We start from the raw sequence: 24,041 nt of genomic DNA, 5'->3' as shown, positions 1-24,041 counted from the left end.
CTACTTCGTTGGAAAAGAGGATAATTTTCAATTATTATTTTTGGCAAACGTAATTTTTACAATATAAATATGCATTATATGCATTGTAACATTAGAAAGATAAATTTTATTCATGGTTTTAATTAATAAGGTATATTATTTCTTTTTTCCTTTTCCTCCTTTCTTTGCCGACTTTCCTTTTTTGCCTTTTTTCTTCTTTTTTAAGCTGTACGGTCCAAGTTGTCTTCTAACCATGACACCACGCCACCACGATTGAATCTAATTAACAAGAAGTATTTGTGACAAATTGAAAATATCTTTACCAGAAAACAACTCGTACAATAAGTTAACCCTTTACAGTTGGTCCTTTGAGTTTTTGGATGGTTTCCTTTATGCTGCCATACGGCAAAGCTAGGAGACGACGGGTTAAAAGGAAAAGGCAACTGTAGCTGGCAAAACTACTTCATCTCCAGGCCCCAGGCACACACATTCACAAGGTTTACCCTTACATTGATAGTTGCTTTGAGTTCCTCTTCTTCTTGTTCAGCCTGTCGTCGTAATTTCTCTTTTTCTATCCTGTCTTCAATCACAACTTTCTCGTACTCGGAATACTGAAGAATTTTGAGTCATTATAAAAGAAATAGATTAATTAATGACACTCATTGGTCGAAAATCATGTTTGGGTGTAACAATCCAAGCAAAAACAGAAACTTTCCCGCCATTTACACGTTTTTGTATTCAGATTACTCGAGGTTTATTTACACGCATTTATGTTCAGTGAAATTGCAACTTCAAGAACCACTATGTAGTCATCTTAAGACCGGAAATATACTTCAAGGCTTTCAACTTCTTTGCTCCCCTAATATGAACGCTCAAGATATTTCTAACAATTGATGGAAACCATTCACTTTTGTGTGGTATGTCATGATTTTCATATAATATTTACCTACAACGTGGTTTGCAACTTGATCAAAAATTCTATACTATGCATCGGTGAACAATATAAAGTTTATTGCTCTACAGACGAGTCTGTGTATCTCTCTACATATTCAATTGCACAATCATTTATACATCTTTTGGCCACATTTTCATTCATCAATTATGATTTTAAGAAAACTTAAATTTAACTCTCTTACTTTTTGAGTAAGCTCTTGAAGTCGAGATAAATCGTGAGCTTTCGATGCCTGAAATACAGAGCTGTAAATTATGACTCGTAACTGACACTGAATCATTAGATGGATAACAAAATCATCAAGTTTTGCGTTTTGTTATATTTATACTTCATAATATTTTTCAAATTTTCGTGATTCGACAGAACTTTAACACAACATCCAGTCAAAGATACTAAAAAGAGTGGCTACCTTAAGAACGTCTAGTTCGTGTTGCTTAGCTTCGACATCTTTGTCATATTTCTCCATCCAATATTCTACTTTTTCTTCTAATTCCTGGAACAAACAACATTGTTGAATTCTCATATAAGCGATGTAGACTCACAAGGAACTTATGAATTAGTACATTCTTGTATGAACCTAAAAGCAATGTCTCTTCTGGAATGAACTGTAATCAGTGAATTTTTTATTCTTGTCTTAGTGAATATCAAACATGCACCACAGTGCGTTTTTGGAAATTTGAACTTTAATTAGCGATTGACAATGATAGCGATTGGGATCGTGTTTATCCTTACTTGATGATGTGTGCGAAGGTAGGATTCAATTTCTTCGTTTACCCGCGATTCCTCCCCAATCTTATACTGCAATTTCTACAAGAGAACTTTCAAATAAAAAAATACCGTTTCGTGCTTTGTGGGAGGTAGCTATGCAGCATGCTATTCATCGTATCTGTTGTGGTAGATCATTGAGATAGTTTGTCTCTGTCGGTAAAAATTTGCAAAATTAAATATCTTTCTCACTTCTAATTCTTGTTTCAGACTGTCTTCCGACTGCTGGCATATCTTTTGAGTGATGCTGACTCGTACATCAGCATCCTTTCTGATGTATTTTCCTTCCATGCTCGCTTTTGCTTTCATCTCCTGAAGTTGATCTTTTAGATGCGCAATCATTTCATTTCTTTGCTATGGAAACAAATCAAACTGAAGATTAATTGAGTATCTTCGATTCTGACGAGGTTCGTTTCCACGAATAACTCAATGCAACAAATCACCTGAATTTCTTGCTCTTTTTGTTTACGGACTTCAACAAGCTGACGTTGCAATGTTTTCACGGCCTTTCGACTCTCTTCTTCCCTGAAAATTTCAACAAAATTGTTTATCGTATAAGCATAAACAAGTTTAGCGGTGAACTCCATCTTGAGTATACATGCAGCTCTCGTGGCCAGGCTATATTTATTTGAGGGAATAGCTTTATTATCACTTGATACTACAAGCTAAACTATGATAATACTGCCGTAATTCGTACCTTAGTATTGTTTGTTGTAGTTGCTCTTTTTTTTGAATTTCTCTGTTGACAGCATCTGTTAAAGACTGAAAGGTCTGCGACGAATTCACTTCTTCTAGGGTTGCCTGGATGACATCTTGCAAAAATTTTCTAAACGCCAGAGGAGTAACATGAAAAAATGAAATTCATTTTTGTTAGAAATTTAGGTTTGAAATGTAGAAGTGAATATATAAAATACGCAGCATGTATTTACGTTCTTTCACTAGAACACACACACAACTAACAAAATAGTCGAGTGTAGTGAAGATAGATCAAATCTCTAATTCAAATACCTGTCAGCTTGTGTTTTTGCAATATTGTCGTTGCTTAATGGATTATTTTTGAAACTTCTGCTCACTTCTACATAAAATCATTTGAATGGGACGCAAGTTTATTACTGGATTACATTGTGATTTGACTTAGAACAATATACTACAAACGAACTGAATACTGAAAACAATGTAACTGAATCTACTTATGTAAAATAGTAAATTAAAGGAAAATTGTCAGCTTTGTAAAGTATAGACATCATTAACTGAAAGTTTTTGACTTCCCCACAAGTTATACTGTTGTTATTTTAACTCATTGATGAAAACAAAAGCAAAATGTTGTGACGTAATGAAAAGAAATGTAAACAATTAAAAACGTAGCAATACTTTTGATATTAGCTTTGATTTATCACTAATTTAATTGATCGTTCTAGAAATTCCAAATTGGAAATCCAAAATGAATTTTCGACAAAAAAAAAGTATTTGACTTACCCAAAGCACCATCTCTAAGATTAGATGCAGCTTGCAAAATTCGTTTGTCGTTTTCCACGTTTTGAGATTGAAGCGTTTTTCCCATTCTTGATTTCTCGCGTTTCAAAACTAACTGCACATTTAACAAACAAATTCAAAGTCATTAATGTAGTAATAGTGGAAAACAAGTATTCAGAAATAATTACAATGGCAGTTACGTACGTTTTCAAATTTACTTTCAAGCTGTCTTTGACCTTCTAAAATTTCAGCTATCTCACTGTCAACGATCTGAAATAAAATCCTGCCTGTTTGTACAACTCGCACTTTGCAGTTGGAAGCAACTTTTATGATTATCAAATAGCACGTCAAAAGACTTATCGAAAGAAGGGGAAAATACCCATCCCACTCGGAAGAGATAAATTTTTTAACATCAAAATTTCCAGTGTTGTAGCCTTACACGTCAAAAATATTCCAAATTATTCCCACTTTATTAGTTTGCAAAAGTTTGGGGGCATGACTGGAATCCAAGTTTGCACCTACATTCATCTTTACCTGTTCAGCATTTGCACGCCTTTCTAAATTCGAAGGCATTATCGTCCCCAGAATGGCCAACTGATCTAAACAGTCTTCCAGGACACACGAAACATAGATAGCATCTAAGTCTGATAGCTTATCGTCCATTATTTGTTTTCTTTCTCCTCAGCAACTTAAGCAAGAAAATTACATTATCATTTTTGCATCCAAGTGGAGTTTGACTACCTTGAAGTGCCGTAAAAGGCAGGTTATTTTATGACTAAGATTCAGAAAAATAAAAAAGAACTCTAAGCTGTATGTAATACAAAATCACAAATTTGTAGTACTCAGTTAACAATCATCGGTGACACAAAAAGTCTTTCATTGAAAAAAGGCTTTGAGTTATCATTTGGAACAATGCTCTTTTTCACATAAATTTTGCTTTTTATAAGTTCTTTCCACCAAATAACAAAGTATCATTGCATAAGAATGATAACACAACTCAAAACTCGATCGCCAACTGGCAACAACAACAATACGATCAATCGAGGTATCAAATTGTCTTTTTTGAACAAAAACGATTATTGATCACGTCCACAACACAAAGTATTGTATATGCTATAGCATTTTAAAATTTATTTCTAACAGCTTACTGCAAACAATGGTCAGATTTCTAGCACATGAAGTGTTCGAGAAGTTTGATGAAATAAAAGTTGACCATTTCATAGGTTGCTATCGAAACCGTTGCTATATTTATGGTTGCTAGGAGCTCTGTGCTTCCATTTTGAAACAACGAAATTTGTATTTTTAATTTTCAATTGAATAAATTAAAATGATGACAAATTGTGAATCCAATATGGCTGCCGGAGAGGAAAGTTTTGTCAGCATAGGTAAGGCATTTAAAATACCAGAAGAAGATGCTCCAAAGAAAAAAGCGCTCCCTATACACGAGCAATATGCAACTGATAGTGAGGGACGTAGGAGATTTCATGGTGCATTCACGGGCGGATTTTCTGCTGGTTATTTCAACACTGTTGGAAGCAAAGAAGGATGGAAACCATCGACGTTTATTTCTTCTCGATCGAAAAGAATCGAATCATCGCGACAAAAACCTGAGGACTTTATGGACGAAGAAGATTTGGGAGAATTTGGGATTGCGCCTAAAATGGTGGAAACAACTAAACTTTTCTCCCAAGAGAATGATAAAAATAAGATAGAGAAGAGAAAGATAACGGTTGACGTCACGCATGAGGATAGTATAGATTGTATGATGAGAGATGCTATTGATCACTTAGTTGTGCCATGTCGTATGTCAATTGGTGTAAAACTTTTGAAAAAGATGGGATGGAAAGAAGGACAGGGTGTAGGTCCTCGTGTGAGACAAATTTCAAAAAGGAAGGCAAGTCATGATTCATCTTCATGTTTTCAGGGGTGGATATAGCTAGAGACTAAATAAATTATAACAGCCCATTGATGGGTTATGTTTTTTCTATGGAAATTCATATCCAATAGCACTGTTAAAACGGTATTTTAAATAAAACATTCACAGCTATAATGTATTTTGCAAACCCTGGATTTGCTACTGCATATTTCATAAATCTAAGCTACATTTCTGAAGGCAATAACAATCAAAACAATAGTAAAGATTGCTTATTTGAAAATGAAACTATATTTTGTGTATTCTTGACTTTTAAGAATTAAGCCTTTTTGGGTAATCTTATAAGTTCTTACCAATGAATGTTTTACTTATGCTATTGTTGTCATAAGCTGATGTAGATGGGCAAAAATGTTTGATTGATTCATTACTAACTAGGAATTGGTAATTTAATCCATGATTGCAATGCTTTCTTCAGTTCACATTTGCTCCATTAATATTTAATATGACTGAATATAATACACTGTATGTACATATTTCTATCTATTTTGTTGTTTTATAGTGCTTTCCTAATAGGAAAACATAAAAACACTGTGACTGGGAACATGTAGGATGACTTATATTGGGAAGATCAGTGTTCAAAAGTACAACATCTTTTATATGCATAACAAATTTAGAAGTTGGAAGTCTGTTGAACCTCTTGCGGTTAAAATAGTTCAAACATATAGTATATCCTAATGTAGGAATGCTCTTGTTTTGAAGGTGTACGGTTGTGCTCTTCCTACTGGTCATGAAAGAGATGCTGAATATGATATCTATGCTGAAGGACTCCTATTTGCTCCCAAAGATACCGTGCAAGTAAGGTTTGCATCTAAGGATAATCTTCATGGTATTGGATACAAAGGTATGCTGTTACCTGAAACAACGCACACTTCCAAACCTGGATTCTCTGGAAATTTGAAGATCAAAGGACAGGTAGGGAATGCCCATAAAGCATTTATCAATCTACACTTAGAGAACTTTTAATGGCTAGAATTGTGTCTAATGAGGGAAATGGATGCTTGTTTTACCAGGTTTCTTTGACATTTTCCAAAATCTATTAAGGAGAAATGAGCGGAGAGTTGGCAATACAATCAATACAATTTCCAAAATTCATATAACTAATAGCATTCTGTAACTGGACATATCTTACGGACATGAGTAAAAGCTATCTTGAAGCATCCAAAACCCTCATTGACACATACAATTTAGATTGACTTACATCAGAATGGTCCCCCTGTAAAAACACAATGGTTTAACAGAAATCATTGATGTGTGGCTTTAAGATTATCGTCAATGTCGCCAAGGAAAATACGTAGTATAGACATGAGTGAATTTACTTTGAGAGTGCAAAGATGTGCAAACTCTACCTACTTATCCTTGGCTTCAGGGGTTGTACATAGGAGAGGTGCTCATCTGCAAAACAATCTACCAACAGGCAATTAGGCAAAAGTTATTGTGATTTGTTTATAAATGCAACACACTTCTAAAAACCTTTCTCAATTATGGTACAAATGAGAGTAAAAGATGGCTCATGGTTGATTAACATGATTAACATGGCTCTGCTATGCAGGTTGAAATCGAAAAACAATGCTAGGATGTTTTGATGTACTTTTATTTTTTTATTGTTTAATGGGAATGGGTCCAGTGGGACTCATGTTCCAAATCATTCATACAAAAATTTGCTATATGTAGTTACAAAGTTTAAATGTTTTTCAGCAATTTTGTAGGGTTATGTAAAAGTCTGTATTTGATGATTTTGATTCAAAAATATTTATTTGTATAAAAGGCATTTGGTGTTGGTGCATTTGAAGAAGAAGATGAAGATGTCTACACCCATGAAACACTTTCAAATTATGACATCGAAATCCAAGACAAGAAAACATCGAATTCAGACTTTTACGGTTGGACTGGGCCACCCCAGGTTGCCATTGAAGGTATGTGTAGACTTGTTACGTCTATGCTACAGCATAAGTTTGTAACTGAGTACGTACAACTAATAGATGAGCTTCTTTCGTTGGAGGCACTGTACACAGGGTGGAGAATATATAAATGATAGAGTGATAGAGTAGTGTAATTGACAAAAAATCAGTTTGTTTTGCCCTTTTTAATGCATCAAAAGTTTTATAGCACAACGAAACAATAGTTTCAGACTACTTGGCTTAGTCATTATATATTAGAGAAATGAACTGCACATGCGCTGTTTGTCCTTCATGTCCATGCAAGCATGCGCAATTCACTCAACCAATTGTTTGAGTTCATAGTCACAGCAACAACCACAGATCTAATAATACACTAGATAGTGCAACGGCTTACATTTCATAAGTGGTGGTTGAAGCCGGGCAAATTTACTTCCGGAGCCCCAAAGTAGTGAGAATCAATATGGCGTTGTATTAGAAAATATCTGGTCAAAGCTGATATCTTGCAATTACTTGCAAGTCACGACGGTTACATAAACTGGTTTACTCTATTAATGAAAAAAATCAATGTGACCATAGTTTTTCAAGAAAAAGATAGCAGAATACGCCAATACATCGCCGTAAAATTGATTTCAAGTGTAGCTCGATTTGAAAGCATCAGGAGCGACGAAGGCTTAAGTACTGGAATTTGCACATCTAAATATCGTATCACAGCACAATCTGCCACAAAATGTTCAATCGAACGTCGTAGAATTATCTTCCGATATTTATTGTTAAGTAAAACGAGTTGGAGATAACAGTTTGAAAGATTTTTCACGATTTATATAAAGTATATTGTTCACTTCACATAATTAAATATTGCACTGGATTATTGAACCAGAAATGCATTTTTCTGGTGTTTCTGGTCGGCAAACGAATATAGCTATGTCAAGATGTGAGTAATTAATACGTTCAGAAATTATTTACAGAAAGAATGTGAAGAGTCTACCTCGAAGAGTCTATGTCTTGCTTGTCTATGTCTTGTCTATGTCTTGCTTGTCTATGTCTTGTCTATGTCTTGCTTGTCTTGCTTGTCTATGTCATAGAGTCTGTCTTGCTTCTTCGGAATTTGTTTTATATTATGAGTCTACCTCTGCTACACCAAATTTTTTGTGAAGTGTAAAATAGCAGGTCACTTGTGAAACTGTTGATACCACAGGTTGATACAATACACTCTGTCCAACACGGGGAAAATATTTACTTGTTAAAGCAAGAAGAGTCACCAGACTTGTAGTCTTGACTGTGTTTTACACATATATATAAACAATGTATTGTCATAGTCTAAACCAGTGGGTTATATGGCCACTGCCCACAGTGCTTAATGTACTGTTATGGTAATGTTATGCTACTGTTTTCAACATTTTTATTGTCTTTTTTACCATTCAGGCATGTATATGCATATAAAACTTTCTACACATTCTTTTTATTGAAAATATCAAACCTAAATTATTCTGAGCAAAATATTTAATTTGTGCTTGTAACATGTGTCAATTTCAGACTGATTTTTGTAATATGCCTGTTCTATTACAATACATCCATAGATCGAGTATGATATCGCTGTATTTGCCACACGAACTAAGCCACACTATCGCAGATTGTGCTGTGATACGATATTTAGATGTGTAAATTCCAGTACTTAAGCCTTAGTCGCTGCTGATGCTTTCAAATCGAGCTACACTTGAAATCAATTTTACGGCGATGTATTGGCGTATTCTGCAATTTTTTTCTTACAAACTATAGTCACAATGATTTATTTCATAAATAGTGCAAAAAAGTTGATGCAACCTCCGCGATTTGCTAATAATTGCGAGATATTAACTTGGACCACATATTTTCTAATACAACGCCATATTGATTCTCACAACTTTGGGGCTCCGGAAGTAAATTTGCCCGGCTTCAACTTTTATGTCAGTTGCACTATCTAGTGTATTATTAGATCTGTGGCAACAACCAAATGAATATTCTTGCACTAATTTTGGAGTAGATAGCACACTTGGTCACATATTATTTGAGAGAGCTAAAGCTTTCTTTAAGCATCCCCAGGCGGATAGCGCAAAAGAAAAAAGAAAAGCGACACAATTAGAATCATCCTGCACGAAAAAATTATCTTAAATTGTGGTTTGAACCCCGTAGTATCGTTACATGTTTGCAGATGTAGATCGTCCATGTTAGTAGAGTCCTGGGAAGGACTGTTGTTGTTGATGTTGACTGACGTTTCGACAACCTTAGCGGTAATCATTTTCAGAGTCTAGTGAGTTACACTCCTTGCACTCATTAAGCACTAACACCAACCACTCCTTCCCAATATATTCACCTCTAAAGGACATTGATTCACTTTATTTATGAATACCTACAAGTGTTGGTAGACCAGTGCTGTTGAAATCAACCGTATTGACTTGTACCTATCAGCGAGGAAAATCTTCATTGTACAAAAAAGACTTTTTGTTATTGCATGACAGTAAAAGTCACATATTTGTTTGATATCTTTCCTTTGCCCGATGAAACTCATTGTTGAACGCTTTTCGTTCGTGATTATGACTCTATGAATATGCTGTATATTTGCATCGGTGTTTGTTTTCTCCAGGTGGAGCTCTTTCGTCGTTTAGCAAGAGCACAAAACAAAAACCGGCTAATAAAGTATTTCTTCCACCAACTATACCACGTGGATATCAACCATTTTTGTATGTTAAGGAACAATCGGATATAAAGGTGGATAATATCGCAATATCCTCCAAACTTTCCTCTGGGGAAAGAGGTAAAATACTTGGAGAGCAACCTCTAAAAAAAACTCGTAAATCAGTGCTGGATTTTTTGAGTGTAAATGATAGAGAGCGAATATCTTCTGTCAAAGAGAAGACTAAAGTCAATTCATTAGCTTTTGTTTCTACCGGATTTAAGCCGTTTGCCAAAGACCCTGCGAAACAAGAACGCTATGAAAGATTTTTGGCATCTCAAACCAGCGACGAATCACTAGGATCTGTAGAAATGCGGTGAGTACATAAAAAATTGATCTGCTGATTTTTTATGGAGTTCATTTCATTTAGCTATTCGGATGTTACAATGCAAGGTTGGATTAGCTGTTCACGAAACTATAATCAAAAAAATTACATATTCATGAATTGTAAGATTTAGATAAATGTTAAGCATCTTTTATGTGTAATTACATCAGACATCTTTTGCGTCTGAAGCAATTTACATGTTTTATAGAGAACTGTTCTTGTTTTGATTTGTGTTTTACTCCATGTTTACAGCAGTTGTAATTTGACTGAATGGGAAAAAGAACGTGAAAAAGAAGAGTTCTCGAGAGCTGCAATGCTTTATCAGCCTTTGAAAGGAAGTATAGCTGCTCGTTTTACTCGAGGTGGAAGTATTGACGACGAAAACTCACCACAGGTGCGTTGAAACACCAAGTTTTCCTAAATTATAATTACAAACCCGAAAATTCACCAATTATATTTTACCTGTTGACATAAATGTGTTATGACAGGCGTGCGATTCGTTAGGAAGATCGATAATTGAGAAGAGGTCATATTCATATATGTTTGTTGTCCATATATATCCATTGAAAACAATCATATCAAAGAACTTAATATGTACCTCCAATTATTGATTTCTATGCGCCCAATCCTGTCGTTTAATTGTCTTTACTAATAACTCGTTTTCGATTAATAAAAACATACTATTGTAGTATTCACGATTAGATCACTGTTGTAGGCACCATAGTGGATAACCTCCTTACTGTTTTTATTCCATGTAGAATTATTCAAAATCGCTGAGTGATGAAACTAAATCTTCCGAAGAAAAAGCTGCTGCCATGAAAATGTTTGGTAAACTAACAAGAAAAACGTTTGAGTGGCATCCAGCGAAACTTCTATGCAAAAGATTTAATATTCCCGAACCATATCCATCATCGACCAAAACTGGTGTTATTCAAGACAAGAAAGCAACATTTAACCTTGGTAAGGTTTTTGGAGTCATTCAAACGAACGCAGAAATCCCGTCAACAGAAATAGTTCCTACCTCAACGCAAGACATCATTAAATCAAATTTGGTTGATGTCATCACCTCAAATTCTGAGAATAATAAAGAACAACATTCCCGTGATGCAAGTGACAGTTTAAAGGAAAATAATACAGAGAAGCCATCAATGGATTTATTTAAAGCTGTATTTGCGGAGTCTTCCGATGAGGAATCTGTTAAATCTGATGATGAAGCAGTAAAGACCGAAGATGCGGAAAATCAGGAAACAAATACGAGCAAGACCGATAAATTTTTATTTCTTAGTACTGAAAACGAGGAAAGAAAACTCGATCAAACTTCGAAAATAACAGGATGTATTAAAACAGCCATGCAGTCTTGTGATGTAGTTCTTAGTGACAGAAAAACTGCTTGCGAAAAAAATCTGGCAATTGATACAAAAGTTAGCTCTGGGAACAATGCATCTCGTGATGAGCCTGCGTTTGGTACAAGACCATCACAACTACCACCAGTAGGTAGTGTGAAACTGAAATTTCAAGGTCGTACACCTGCATTACCTATTAATGATACTAGTGATGTTGAGCCTGCGTTTGGTCCAAGACCACCAACACTATCATCACAACTACCGCACGAAGGTAGTGTGAAACTGAAATTTCAAGGTCGTACACCTGCATTACCTAATAATGATACTAGTGATGTTGAGCCTGCGTTTGGTCCAAGACCAACGACACTATCATCACAACTACCGCACGAAGGTAGTGTGAAACTGAAATTTCAAGGTCGTACACCTGCATTACCTAATAATGATTCTAGTGATGATTCTAACGGAGACTTAGCGAGAAAGAAACACAAAAAGAATCACAAACGCAAATCGAAACGTAAGAACAGGGAGAAAGTCAAAAGCAGAGATCGTCCTTATAAAGAACATACTAAATCCAATCAACGTGATCAAAGAATCGAGTGTTCCTCTTCGACGCACGAGTCGAGCAAATCAAGAGACATTTCTGATGATAAGCAGATTTTGTTGAAACTCAAAACTGTTCAAAAGAGGATGTGTGCTGCCGATTTCATGTAGAAAATCCTGTAAAAAGGGCAACCTGCGATTGTTTTACTATACGCATGGAATTTGTTTAAGATAACTTGACTTTTTACATCAGTTATAATTTTCCAAAGATACAAATCCATCTATTGCATAAATTAAAATCTCTCGACATTCATTCTCAACGGATTACAAATTTGAGCTGTAGTGAAATAAAAAAGTCAAGATGAAGATAAGCGGCTCAATTTGTGCTTATGGTTATTTTCGATATAACTTATTGCAAAACTAATCACTCACAATTAGCAACATGGTATCAATGATCATGACTAAGCTTGATTATTGTCATAACTTTATAAAAGCCGCCATAGGTTTTTGTTGTAGAAGATAGTCAACTTCAAACAGTTCGTGTGATGGCAAGGTACGGTCACGTGACTAATCAATTGGAATAACTTCGAGAAAAAGGTAAAACCAAGCTACTCGTTACTCGATGTTTCTTAAATTTTAGAAACATTTGACGACGGGGCACATAGTTGCAGATGGTGCTTTTTTGGAGTTGTTATTTTCATCATCTGCCCTATATAAACGGTATTTTGTGCTTTGCAGGTGGATTTTTTTCATTTCAATAAAATGCAAATATTTTCTCCCCTTACTGAAGAAACTTTCATAGGGTAATTATTACAATATCACAATAAGGAATACTGGATAGAATTTAATAACTGACAATAATTGAATGTCGTCATAAATTCATAAATGTACGAAAAAATTGGTATTTTTTACTTCATTATTTCCTGACAACAATTCACTTAAACCATATTGACGTCTGTCCTGTTTTCTGCGTAGTGTAAAGTGAATGCCATCCAAGGTGTTGATAATTTGGACAGCCTTTTTCAACATCTGGAGCATACGATACAGCTCCTGTGTTACAGCCTCCCGCCGGTCTGTCACCCGAATGAACACTGGGAAAGAATGGACCTTTTGTCCATGTACTATAATGCTTGTTAACTGGCGAAAAACCATACCCCGTTGGATATGTATCAGACCAGGATACACCCAGTGCTTCGGCTAGTGCATATCGTTTTGCACTTCCGGTTTCTCCTTTTAACGCCCTTACGGTAAACGCGACGACATGCATCCTAGGTATGTTTGCTGTACCGACACCACCATGGTAACGGTTATGGTTTGCAAACGTGATATTATAAGGATTGTTGCTTATATCAATGGAGTAAACGTATTGGTACTTGTCAATCCCACCTATGTGTAACACAGAAGAGAAAGTTATCATTGGTACCTAGCTATTACTCGTGAAATTAAGTATTTTATTCGAAAAACATTTGAAGTCAACTCCTTGATTTAGAAACAATAGAACACGAAACGCGAATGTACAATTGTGACTGATTGATGACTGAATTCGAAAGTTATTGATGCGAATGTTTATATTGATAAGCAGTAGGCATTTGTGAAAGAACTTTTTTTGGACAAAACAAGCAATATTTTACACGAAAGCAATTTTACCTGTCGCAGGATTATTTCCTGCCGCCATTATCATACGCTTAGCACGACGAGCAAGGTTTACGGCTCCATTTTGTAGAGATATCACACCTTGGGAGCTGTTTCTTTTGCTAGGATTCCATGTGTATCCGTTGGGATGATTCATATTTGGAATGTTTTTGTTGAGTTGCGGTGTTGTCGAAACATGTCCATAGCTAGCCAGAGTCCAGCCACCCCCAGCAAAGCTCATGTCACAGTAAGACTGAGTTGGGGATTTATCGCCGTGAGGTTGAATCCAGTACAAACCATTCTTAGCCTCATCGGGCTTAGAATCAAAAATATCCTTACAGTCTCTTCCAGGATCACTTTTTGACGTGCCTTTTAAGTCTTAAAAAATGTTATCAAATATTGAATAACAACTATCTCAAAACGTCGTCGTTGCAAAATACATATGAATTCTACGCGCTGAATGATGCATGCAAAACGGCGAATGGTATGGTGAACAAAGTCAAAGATATCAAAATCTACTTTGTCAAACGATGTGTCGTAGTATACCATGTCAGTTTTCTTTGTTATATGTCATGGTGATGTATACTTTATTTGAAGGCATTTATAGTTGACAAAAGTACATGGCAATTTACTCTTTCAAAAGGCATGATAGTATACCACGTCAAAAATATGGCAATACTGTGTTATTTCAAGTGTACTAAAAAGGCATTAGTTATAAATGTAGAGATATATCCGAAGTTACTACTCCTACTTCCTGGCCTGGAAATCTCTAAAAGGTTACCTATGTCAAGATTATAAGTTGACGTGGAGTAATTTGGTTTTTCTCTTCGTTTCAAAAAAAAGATAGTTATTCTTAAACACGTACCATGACAAACTAGAGGACATTTAAAGTCGAAGTCTTTCTTAATCAACAAACAATACGTTGCACCTTTAGCAGATGATGCTGTTGTCTTTTCATGAAACTTCAAGCAGTCTTTGTATATCGTTTTGGCACTTTCCCGACATCTTTGACAGAAATCTTAACACAGAAAACATATTTTTTAACTCATAACTAGATGTGCATGTGTCACATGATATCTTTGATTTTTACCTGAAGTACACGCTTTGATCAGATCATGTTTGTGTTTGTCGCAATAATTAGGTCTGGCACCGCAATTTTTATCAAAGAGATTGATGAAATCATAACAACTTTTACTGGCATCATCGGCTTTCTTCGTACAGTTTACAACAAGTTCACACTTAACGAAAATTTGCACAATATTATACATAGTAAACGAATATAGGCATAGCTTTAATGTCGAAATTTCAGCTTGTGTTGAAGCATATAAGTTCGGGGAGGGGGTTATGTGAATCACGCTTTAAACTAGAAGTACGTGTTTCATAATAGCGTTGCTCATTCGTTCGACCCTCAATTTTCATTTTGATATCGACTTATATAACGAAACACATCTGATTACAGAAAATGTCTTTCTAATTTTCTACTTCCCGTACCTTTTCATATTTTTGGATGGCATCAATGAAATATGAAATCAACAACAGGTGTAGTGCATAGATAAATAAGTGACAAAAATACGCCATCTTTCACTTTTCAGCCTTGTGCTTTCTTCTGTTAATTCACAAGATGACGCTGACAAGCCTTCGCTAAGATCTGTAAGCTGTAGAGGCAAGATTTAGGAGTAAAACGAGAGTATTGAATTTCAACTAATTAGACTTCAGTGCATGAAAATGACAAGGAGTTGATAAATATGTGTTCTCCTGTGAAAGTGCCTATGTCAGAAAATAGGACTTTTGAAATCTTTGGTTAAAATGAGTAATTAAGTTCTAAAACAAAATTTAAATTTGAGTTATATTTTTACGTTGTGATCGCTCTTCAGTAAAAAATCAGAAAAACGCGCAAATGAAACTAATGCGAATATATGCAGTTGACGTCACGACAATGCGTCACAATAGATTTTATGTATGGTAATCCTAATGTGTGAGCTATTTTATCAAGACAAATGAACTGTACAGCCCGCAAAAGCCAGCAAAACAGAAAAATTTCAAAATTTCCTTTTTGCTACGTTTGTATCTATAACTTCTTATTCCAAAAACATGACACGAACGACATTGTATAACGATGATATAAACGACATTTAAAAACGACGACATGGACGAAATTTCAAAGAGGTGACATGAACGACATTTAAAAACATGACATGAAAGAAATTTCAAAAAGACAACATGAACGACATTTCAAAAAGACGACATGAACGACATTTCAAAAAGACGACATAAACGACATTTCAAAAGACGACATAAACGACATTTCAAAAGACGACATGAACGACATTTAATAAGACGACATGAACGACATTTCAAAAATGAATGCAAGGAAGTTTTGCAAATTTTGGATGTGGTTAAACGCTTTATAAAGTGTGATGTTAATGAGCTATTCTGTAAGGGTGTAGTCAGTGGTCTGTAAGAACAAAATATAATATTCCTTTGTTCCTCAACATGTGATTTTTCATTACACATTTTCACACAAAGACTATGACTCACGCATTTTCATCATTTTTCCACATTTTCACCAAGAGCATGTAATTCACGCCTTTTCACACATTTTCACACACAAAATATAATTCGCACATTTTCACAGATTTTCACACAAAGACTATAATTCACGAATTTTTACACATTTTCACACAAAGAATGTAATTCATGAATTTTCATACATTTTTCACACATTTTCATTCAAAGACTATAATTGACGAATTCTGGTATATTTTCACACATTTTCAAACAAAAACTACAATAAACACTCTTTTACACATTTTAACACAAAGACTATAATTCATGCATTTTTACACATTTTCATGCAAAAACTATAATTCACGCTATTTCACACATATTCGTGTATCCATTATAGTGTAATCGCGTATAAGCGATTACATTGTAATCGTGTAATCGATTGAATTGTAATCGTGCGATCAATTAACGTGTAATCGTGTAAACCACTACATTGTAATCGTATAATCAATTGCATTGTAATCATGTAATCAATTAAATTGTAATTGTAAAATGGATTATAATGCAATCTTTAATCGATTCCATTGTAATTGTGTAATCGCGTAATAAAGTAATCGCATATTGTCACACAAAGACTATAACTCACGCATTTTGGTACTTTTTCACACATTTTAGCACACAGACTATAATTCTAGCATTTCCATACATTTTCACTAGAAGACTATAGACTTGTTGCGAAAAAGTGTGAAAATGCATAGATTATAGCTTTATGTGAAAATGTGTGAAAATAGACGAATTATAGTCTTTATGTGAAAAAGTGTAAAAATGTATGAAAATGCGTGAATTATAGCGTTTGTGTAAAATTGTGTCAAAATTCGTGAATTATTGTATTTTTTTGAAAATGCGTAAAAATGCATGAATTATAGTCTTTATATGAAAAAGTGAGAAAATGGGTGAAAATGCGTGAACTATAGTCTTTTTGTGAAAATGTGGGAAAATGCATGAATTATAGTATTTTGTTAAATTGCGCAAAAATTCGTGAATTATAGTTATGAGAAAAAGTGTAAAAATTTATGACAATGCGTGAATTATAGTCTTTTTAGGAAAATGTTAGAATAGTCGTAAATTATACTCTTTGTGAAAATGTGCAAAAATTCATGAATTATAGTCTTTATAAGAAAAAGTTTGAAAATGTATGAAAATGCGTGAATTATAATTTGTGTGAATTTGTGTGCATTTGTGTGAATTTGTGTCAAAATTCGTGAATTATTTTTATTTTGTGAAAATGTGTGAAAATGCCTGAATTAAAGTCTTTATGTCGAAAAGTTTGAAATAATATGAAAATAAGTGATTTATAGTATTTTTATATAAACGTTTTTTCGCATTTTCACATAAAAAATATATTTCATGCAATTATACATAAAAGACTATCGTCCATTCATTTTTACACGAAAGACTATAGTTCCTGCATCTTCATACAAAAGACTATAGTCCATGCAATTTTACACCAAAGACTATAGTTCGTACATTCTTACACCAAAGACTATAGTGATGTGTGTGACTGCCTGAATTACAAAGACTTTATAGTCGCATGCATTTGAAACACCATGAAGACATTTATAGTCCATACATTTTCTCACAAAAGACGTATCCATGCATTTTACACATTTTCACGTGTATAGTTAATTTCATCTAATTAACATAAAAAGACTATAGTCCATGAATTCATCATTTTCATAAAAGCACTATAGACTCCACGCATAGTTCATACAAAAAACTATAGCTCATGCTATTCAAACACAAAAGACTATAGTCCATGTTGATTACACACAAAGACTATAGTTCGTACATGGTCCATGCATTTTCAAAGACTATAGTCTGTATAGTTTGTACATTTTAGCACAAAAGACTATAGTTCATGCATTTTAACACCAAAGACAATAGTCCATACATTTTCTCACAAAAGACTATATCCATGCATTTTACACAAAAGTGTATAGTTAATCCTCTTTGACACAAAAGACTATAGTCCATGAATTTTCACACAAAAGCCTATAGTCCACGCATTTTACACAAAAACTATAGCTCATGCATTTTTACACAAAAGCGTATAGTTGATCCACTTTCACACAAAAGATAATGGTCCATGCATTTTCACAAAAATGAGTATAGTTTGTACATTTTCACACAAAAGACTATAATCTATGCATTTTAGCACAAAAGACTATAGTTAATGCATTTTCTCACAAAAGAATATAGTTCCAGCATTTTCAAACAAAAGAGTATCGTCCATGCATTTTTACTCAAAAAATAATAGTTCATGCAATTTCACGCAAAAGATTATAGTCCATGCATTTAACACCAAAGAATGTAGTTCGTACATTTTTACACCAAAGACTATAGTCTATGCACTTTAGCACAAAAGACTATAGTTCATGCATTTTAACACCAAAAACTATAGTCCATACATTTTCTCACAAAAGACTATAGTTCATGCATTATCACACAAAAGACAATAGTCTATGCATTTTCATATGAAAAAGTATAGTTCATGCAATATTACAAAAAAGACTATAGTCCACGAGTTTTCTCACAAACGGCTATAGTTCATACGTTTTAAAACAAAAGACTATAGTCCATGCATTTTCCCACAAAAGACTATAGTCCATGCATTTTCACACAAAAATCTATACTCCATACATTTTCTCACAACAGACTATAGTCCATGTTTTTCACACAAAAGACTATAGTCCGTGCATTATCACACAAAAGACTATATTCCACGCATTTTCACATAAAAAATATATTTCATGCAATTATACATAAAAGACTATCGTCCATTCATTTTTACACGAAAGACTATAGTTCCTGCATCTTCATACAAAAGACTATAGTCCATGCAATTTTACACCAAAGACTATAGTTCCAGCATTTTCAAACAAAAGAGTATCGTCCATGCATTTTTACTCAAAAGAGTATAGTTCGTACATTTTCACACAAAAGACTATAGTTCATGCATTTCAACACCATTGACAATAGTCCATACATTTTCTCACAAAAGACTATAGTCCATGTATTTTCACACAAAAGACTATAGTCTATACATTATAACACAAAACACTATAGTTCATGCATTTCAACACCAAAGACAATAGTCCATACATTTTCTCACAAAAGACTATAGTCCATGTATTTTCACACAAAAGACTATAGTCTATACATTATAACACAAAAGACTATAGTTCATGCATTTCAACACCAAAGACAATAGTCCATACATTTTCTCACAAAAGATTATAGTCCATGTATTTTCACACAAAAGACTATAGTCCATGCAATTTTACACGAAACACTATAGTTCCAGCATTTTCAATTAAAAGAGTATCGTCCATGAATTTTTACTCAAAAAATAATAGTTCATGCAATTTCACACAAAAGATTATAGTCCATGCATTTAACACCAAAGACTGTAGTCTATGCACTTTAGCACAAAAGACTATAGTTCATGCATTTCAACACCATTGACAATAGTCCATACATTTTCTCACAAAAGACTATAGTCCATGTATTTTCACACAAAAGACTATAGTCTATACATTATAACACAAAAGACTATAGTTCATGCATTTCAACACCAAAGACAATAGTCCATACATTTTCTCACAAAAGACTATCATCCATGCATTTTCACACAAAAGACTATAGTCCATGCATTTTTACACAAAATGTATAGTTGATCCACTTTCACACAAAAGACTAAGTCCATGCATTTTCACACAAAAGACTATAATCCATGCATTTTACACCAAAGACTATAATCCATACATTTTCTCACAAAAGACTATACCATGCATTTTTACACAAAAGTGTATAGTTAATCCTCTTTAACACAAAAGACTATAGTCCATGAATTTTCACACAAAAGACTATAGTCTATGCATTATAGCACAAAAGACTATAGTTCATGCATTTCAACACCAAAGACAATAGTCCATGCATTTTCTCACAACAGACCATGCATTTTACACGAAAGACTATAGTTCCGGCATTTTCATACAAAAGATCCGTCCATGCATTTTACTCAAAAAGTAATAGTTCATGCAATTTCACACAAAAGGCTATAGTCCATGCAATTTTACACCAAAGACTATAGTTCCAGCATTTTCAAACAAAAGAGTATCGTCCATGCATTTTTACTCAAAAAATAATAGTTCATGCAATTTCACACAAAAGATTATAGTCCATGCATTTAACACCAAAGACTGTAGTCTATGCACTTTAGCACAAAAGACTATAGTTCATGCATTTCAACACCATTGACAATAGTCCATACATTTTCTCACAAAAGACTATAGTCCATGTATTTTCACACAAAAGACTATAGTCTATACATTATAACACAAAAGACTATAGTTCATGCATTTCAACACCAAAGACAATAGTCCATACATTTTCTCACAAAAGACTATAGTCCATGTATTTTCACACAAAAGACTATAGTCTATACATTATAACACAAAAGACTATAGTTCATGCATTTCAACACCAAAGACAATAGTCCATACATTTTCTCACAAAAGACTATCATCCATGCATTTTCACACAAAAGACTATAGTCCATGCATTTTTACACAAAATGTATAGTTGATCCACTTTCACACAAAAGACTATAGTCCATGAATTTTCACACAAAAGACTATAGTCTATGCATTATAGCACAAAAGACTATAGTTCATGCATTTCAACACCAAAGACAATAGTCCATGCATTTTCTCACAACAGACTATAGTCCATGCATTTTTACACGAAAGACTATAGTTCCGGCATTTTCATACAAAAGAGTATCCGTCCATGCATTTTACTCAAAAAATAATAGTTCATGCAATTTCACACAAAAGATTATAGTCCATGCATTTAACACCAAAAACTGTAGTCTATGCACTTTAGCACAAAAGACTATAGTTCATGCATTTCAACACCATTGACAATAGTCCATATATTTTCTCACAAAAGACTATAGTCCATGTATTTTCACACAAAAGACTATAGTCTATACATTATAACACAAAAGACTATATTCCACGCATTTTCATATAAAAAATATAGTTCATGCAATTATACATAAAAGACTATAGTACATGCATTTTAACACAAAAGACTATACTCCATACATTTTCTCACAACAGACTATAGTCCATGTTTTTTCACACAAAAGACTATAGTTCGTGCATTATCACACAAAAGACTATATTCCACGCATTTTCATATAAAAAATATAGTTCATGCAATTATACATAAAAGACTATCGTCCATGCATTTTTACACGAAAGACTGTAGTTCCTACATTTTCATACGAAAAACTATAGTCCATGCAATTTTACACCAAAGACTATAGTTCCAGCATTTTCAAACAAAGGACTATAGTCCACGCATTTTCACATGAAAAACTATAGTTCATGCAATATTACACAAAAGACTATAATCCATGAGTTTTCACATAAAAGACTATAGTTGATACGATTTAACACAAGGCTTTAGTCCATTCATTTTCACGCCAAAGCCTATAGACCATGCATTTTCAGACAAATGACTAAAATCCATATATTTTCACACCAAAGCCTATAGTCCACGCATTTTACACAAAAACTATAGCTCATGCATTTTCACACAAAAGCGTATAGTTGATCCACTTTCACACAAAAGATAATGGTCCATGCATTTTCACAAAAATGAGTATAGTTTGTACATTTTCACACAAAAGACTATAGTATATGCATTTTAGCACAAAGAGACTATAATTAATGCATTTTCTCACAAAAGAATATAGCCCATGCATTTTCACACAAAATACAATAGTTGATCCACTCTCACACAAAAGACTATAGTCCATGCATTTTCACGAGAAAACTATAGTCCATGCATTTTCACAGCAAAGACTATCGTCCATGCATTTTTACACGAAAGACTATAGTTCCGGCATTTTCATACAAAAGAGTATCCGTCCATGCATTTTACTCAAAAAATAATAGTTCATGCAATTTCACACAAAAGGCTATAGTCCATGCAATTTTACACCAAAGACTATAGTTCCAGCATTTTCAAACAAAAGAGTATCGTCCATGCATTTTTACTCAAAAAATAATAGTTCATGCAATTTCACACAAAAGATTATAGTCCATGCATTTAACACCAAAGACTGTAGTTCGTACATTTTCACACCAAAGACTATAGTCTATGCACTTTAGCACAAAAGACTATAGTTCATGCATTTTAACACCAAAAACTATAGTCCATACATTTTCTCACAAAAGACTATAGTTCATGCATTATCACACAAAAGACAATAGTCTATGCATTTTCATATGAAAAACTATAGTTCATGCAATATTACAAAAAAGACTATAGTCCACGAGTTTTCTCACAAAAGACTATAGTTCATACGTTTTAAAACAAAAGACTATAGTCCATGCATTTTCCCACAAAAGACTATAGTCCATGCATTTTCACACAAAAGACTATACTCCATACATTTTCTCACAACAGACTATAGTCCATGTTTTTTCACACAAAAGACTATAGTCCGTGCATTATCACACAAAAGACTATATTCCACGCATTTTCACATAAAAAATGTATTTCATGCAATTATACATAAAAGACTATCGTCCATTCATTTTTACACGAAAGACTATAGTTCCTGCATCTTCATACAAAAGACTATAGTCCATACATTTTCTCACAACAGACTATAGTCCATGTTTTTTCACACAAAAGACTATAGTCCGTGCATTATCACACAAAAGACTATATTCCACGCATTTTCACATAAAAAATATATTTCATGCAATTATACATAAAAGACTATCGTCCATTCATTTTTACACCAAAGACTATAGTTCATGCCTTTTTACACCAAAGAATATATTTCATGAATTTTTACGCCAAAGACTATATTTCATGCATTTTCACGCCAAAGACTATAGTGCATGCATTTTCAGACCAAAGAGTATAATTTACGCATTTTCACATCAAGGATTATAATATACTTCATGAATTTTCACACGAAAGACTATAATTCACGCATTTTCATACGTTTTCATAAATTCATGAATTCACACAAATTCATGAATTTTTACAACAGAGACTATAGTAAATTGTATTTGAAGCAGTTACAATACAGTCCACACAACCACATTAATAGCTTTCTACTCTGAAAGCTGAGTGCAGTTGGATGTTTCCCAATAATCGCTCCGGCACACGCAGTTCCAGATCATATATTCTTGCAGTATTTACATCGGAAATATCTGCCGACATTTGTTCACTCTCACACCGATCTTCTAGTCTACTTAGAATTTGTGTGTCATTCTGAGTAACACAATTTCCACGACTTCCTTTAATGTTATGTCGCATCAACAGCTGCTTGTACGCTGCTTTGAACTGTCGAGATGTCGGGTTGTTATTCCAACCTCCAACCTCGTACAGCTGAAAAAACAATTCTAAATGATCTTAACTTGTTTTATAAGTAAGCAAATATTTAAGGGGAGGGTTTTCATTTATAACAAGATCCTCAGCAAGCCCTTGCACTGCTTCAATGCACAACAGAAACCCCAGGAATCCTGTTTTCCTCTTGTGTTAAAAGATCGACTTTCCATCAGCACCCTTTACATGTAACATGTTTTGCCTTGCTTTATCCAAGAAGGTTTTTTATCAACTTGTATTTCGCTTTCCTTATTGGTGCTTTGTAATTTTTAGCAATTGGATTCCTGGAATTGAAAACGTTAAACAAGCGATGAAATACTCGAATGAATTTGACGGTTTGTTCCCACTCTTCAAACTGTGGATTGAGCTTATCTTCACAGAACTCTAAAGCATCTGCAACACTAGAACTGAGTGCTTGTACTGCTAAATTTACCTTCATTTTCTGTGGCTTCCAGTTTATGTACGCTTTCTTTAGTTTGTTAGCAAGTTGCAAGCCTTCTGAGGCTT

The 24,041-nt window shown here is 34.0% G+C and overlaps 3 protein-coding genes across 5 annotated transcripts; 1 reads left to right on the top strand and 2 right to left on the bottom strand.

Annotated features, from left to right (window-relative positions):
* Positions 1-8: 8 nt before the first annotated feature.
* On the bottom strand, positions 9-4,403 carry LOC124445313 (dynein regulatory complex protein 9-like). Of its 2 annotated transcripts, none has more exons than XM_046996027.1 (13): positions 4,318-4,403; positions 3,704-3,857; positions 3,374-3,439; positions 3,173-3,284; positions 2,705-2,771; positions 2,394-2,522; positions 2,140-2,221; positions 1,889-2,050; positions 1,664-1,738; positions 1,341-1,424; positions 1,116-1,163; positions 489-590; positions 9-258 (listed from the first exon to the last, which is right to left on the bottom strand). In XM_046996027.1, the coding sequence occupies exons 2-13, from the start codon at positions 3,830-3,832 to the stop codon at positions 136-138; spliced, it is 1,179 nt and encodes a 392-aa protein (XP_046851983.1). In that variant the 5' UTR covers positions 3,833-3,857; positions 4,318-4,403; the 3' UTR covers positions 9-135. The 2 variants fall into 2 exon arrangements, with proteins under 2 accessions (XP_046851983.1, XP_046851984.1); XM_046996028.1 differs by having other exon boundaries at positions 4,012-4,388.
* A 101-nt stretch (positions 4,404-4,504) lies between these two features.
* On the top strand, positions 4,505-12,284 carry LOC124445306 (G patch domain-containing protein 1-like). Its single transcript, XM_046996017.1, has 6 exons — positions 4,505-5,063; positions 5,802-6,014; positions 6,868-7,015; positions 9,621-10,026; positions 10,288-10,429; positions 10,794-12,284. The coding sequence occupies exons 1-6, from the start codon at positions 4,521-4,523 to the stop codon at positions 12,087-12,089; spliced, it is 2,748 nt and encodes a 915-aa protein (XP_046851973.1). The 5' UTR covers positions 4,505-4,520; the 3' UTR covers positions 12,090-12,284.
* Positions 12,285-12,749: 465 nt separating this feature from the next.
* Positions 12,750-15,238, bottom strand: LOC124445312. 2 transcript variants are annotated; one of them, XM_046996026.1, is made up of 5 exons: positions 15,042-15,238; positions 14,641-14,788; positions 14,479-14,568; positions 13,566-13,928; positions 12,750-13,304 (listed from the first exon to the last, which is right to left on the bottom strand). In XM_046996026.1, the coding sequence occupies exons 1-5, from the start codon at positions 15,126-15,128 to the stop codon at positions 12,853-12,855; spliced, it is 1,140 nt and encodes a 379-aa protein (XP_046851982.1). In that variant the 5' UTR covers positions 15,129-15,238; the 3' UTR covers positions 12,750-12,852. The 2 variants fall into 2 exon arrangements, with proteins under 2 accessions (XP_046851982.1, XP_046851981.1); XM_046996025.1 differs by having other exon boundaries at positions 14,416-14,568; positions 15,042-15,237.
* Between the last annotated feature and the right edge of the window lie 8,803 nt (positions 15,239-24,041).

Source organism: Xenia sp. Carnegie-2017, unplaced genomic scaffold (assembly GCF_021976095.1).
Source record: "Xenia sp. Carnegie-2017 unplaced genomic scaffold, XeniaSp_v1 HiC_scaffold_22, whole genome shotgun sequence".
Lineage (NCBI taxonomy): Eukaryota > Metazoa > Cnidaria > Anthozoa > Malacalcyonacea > Xeniidae > Xenia > Xenia sp. Carnegie-2017.
Note: the sequence above shows the minus strand (reverse complement) of the source record. Positions and strands in the feature narration are given on the sequence as shown.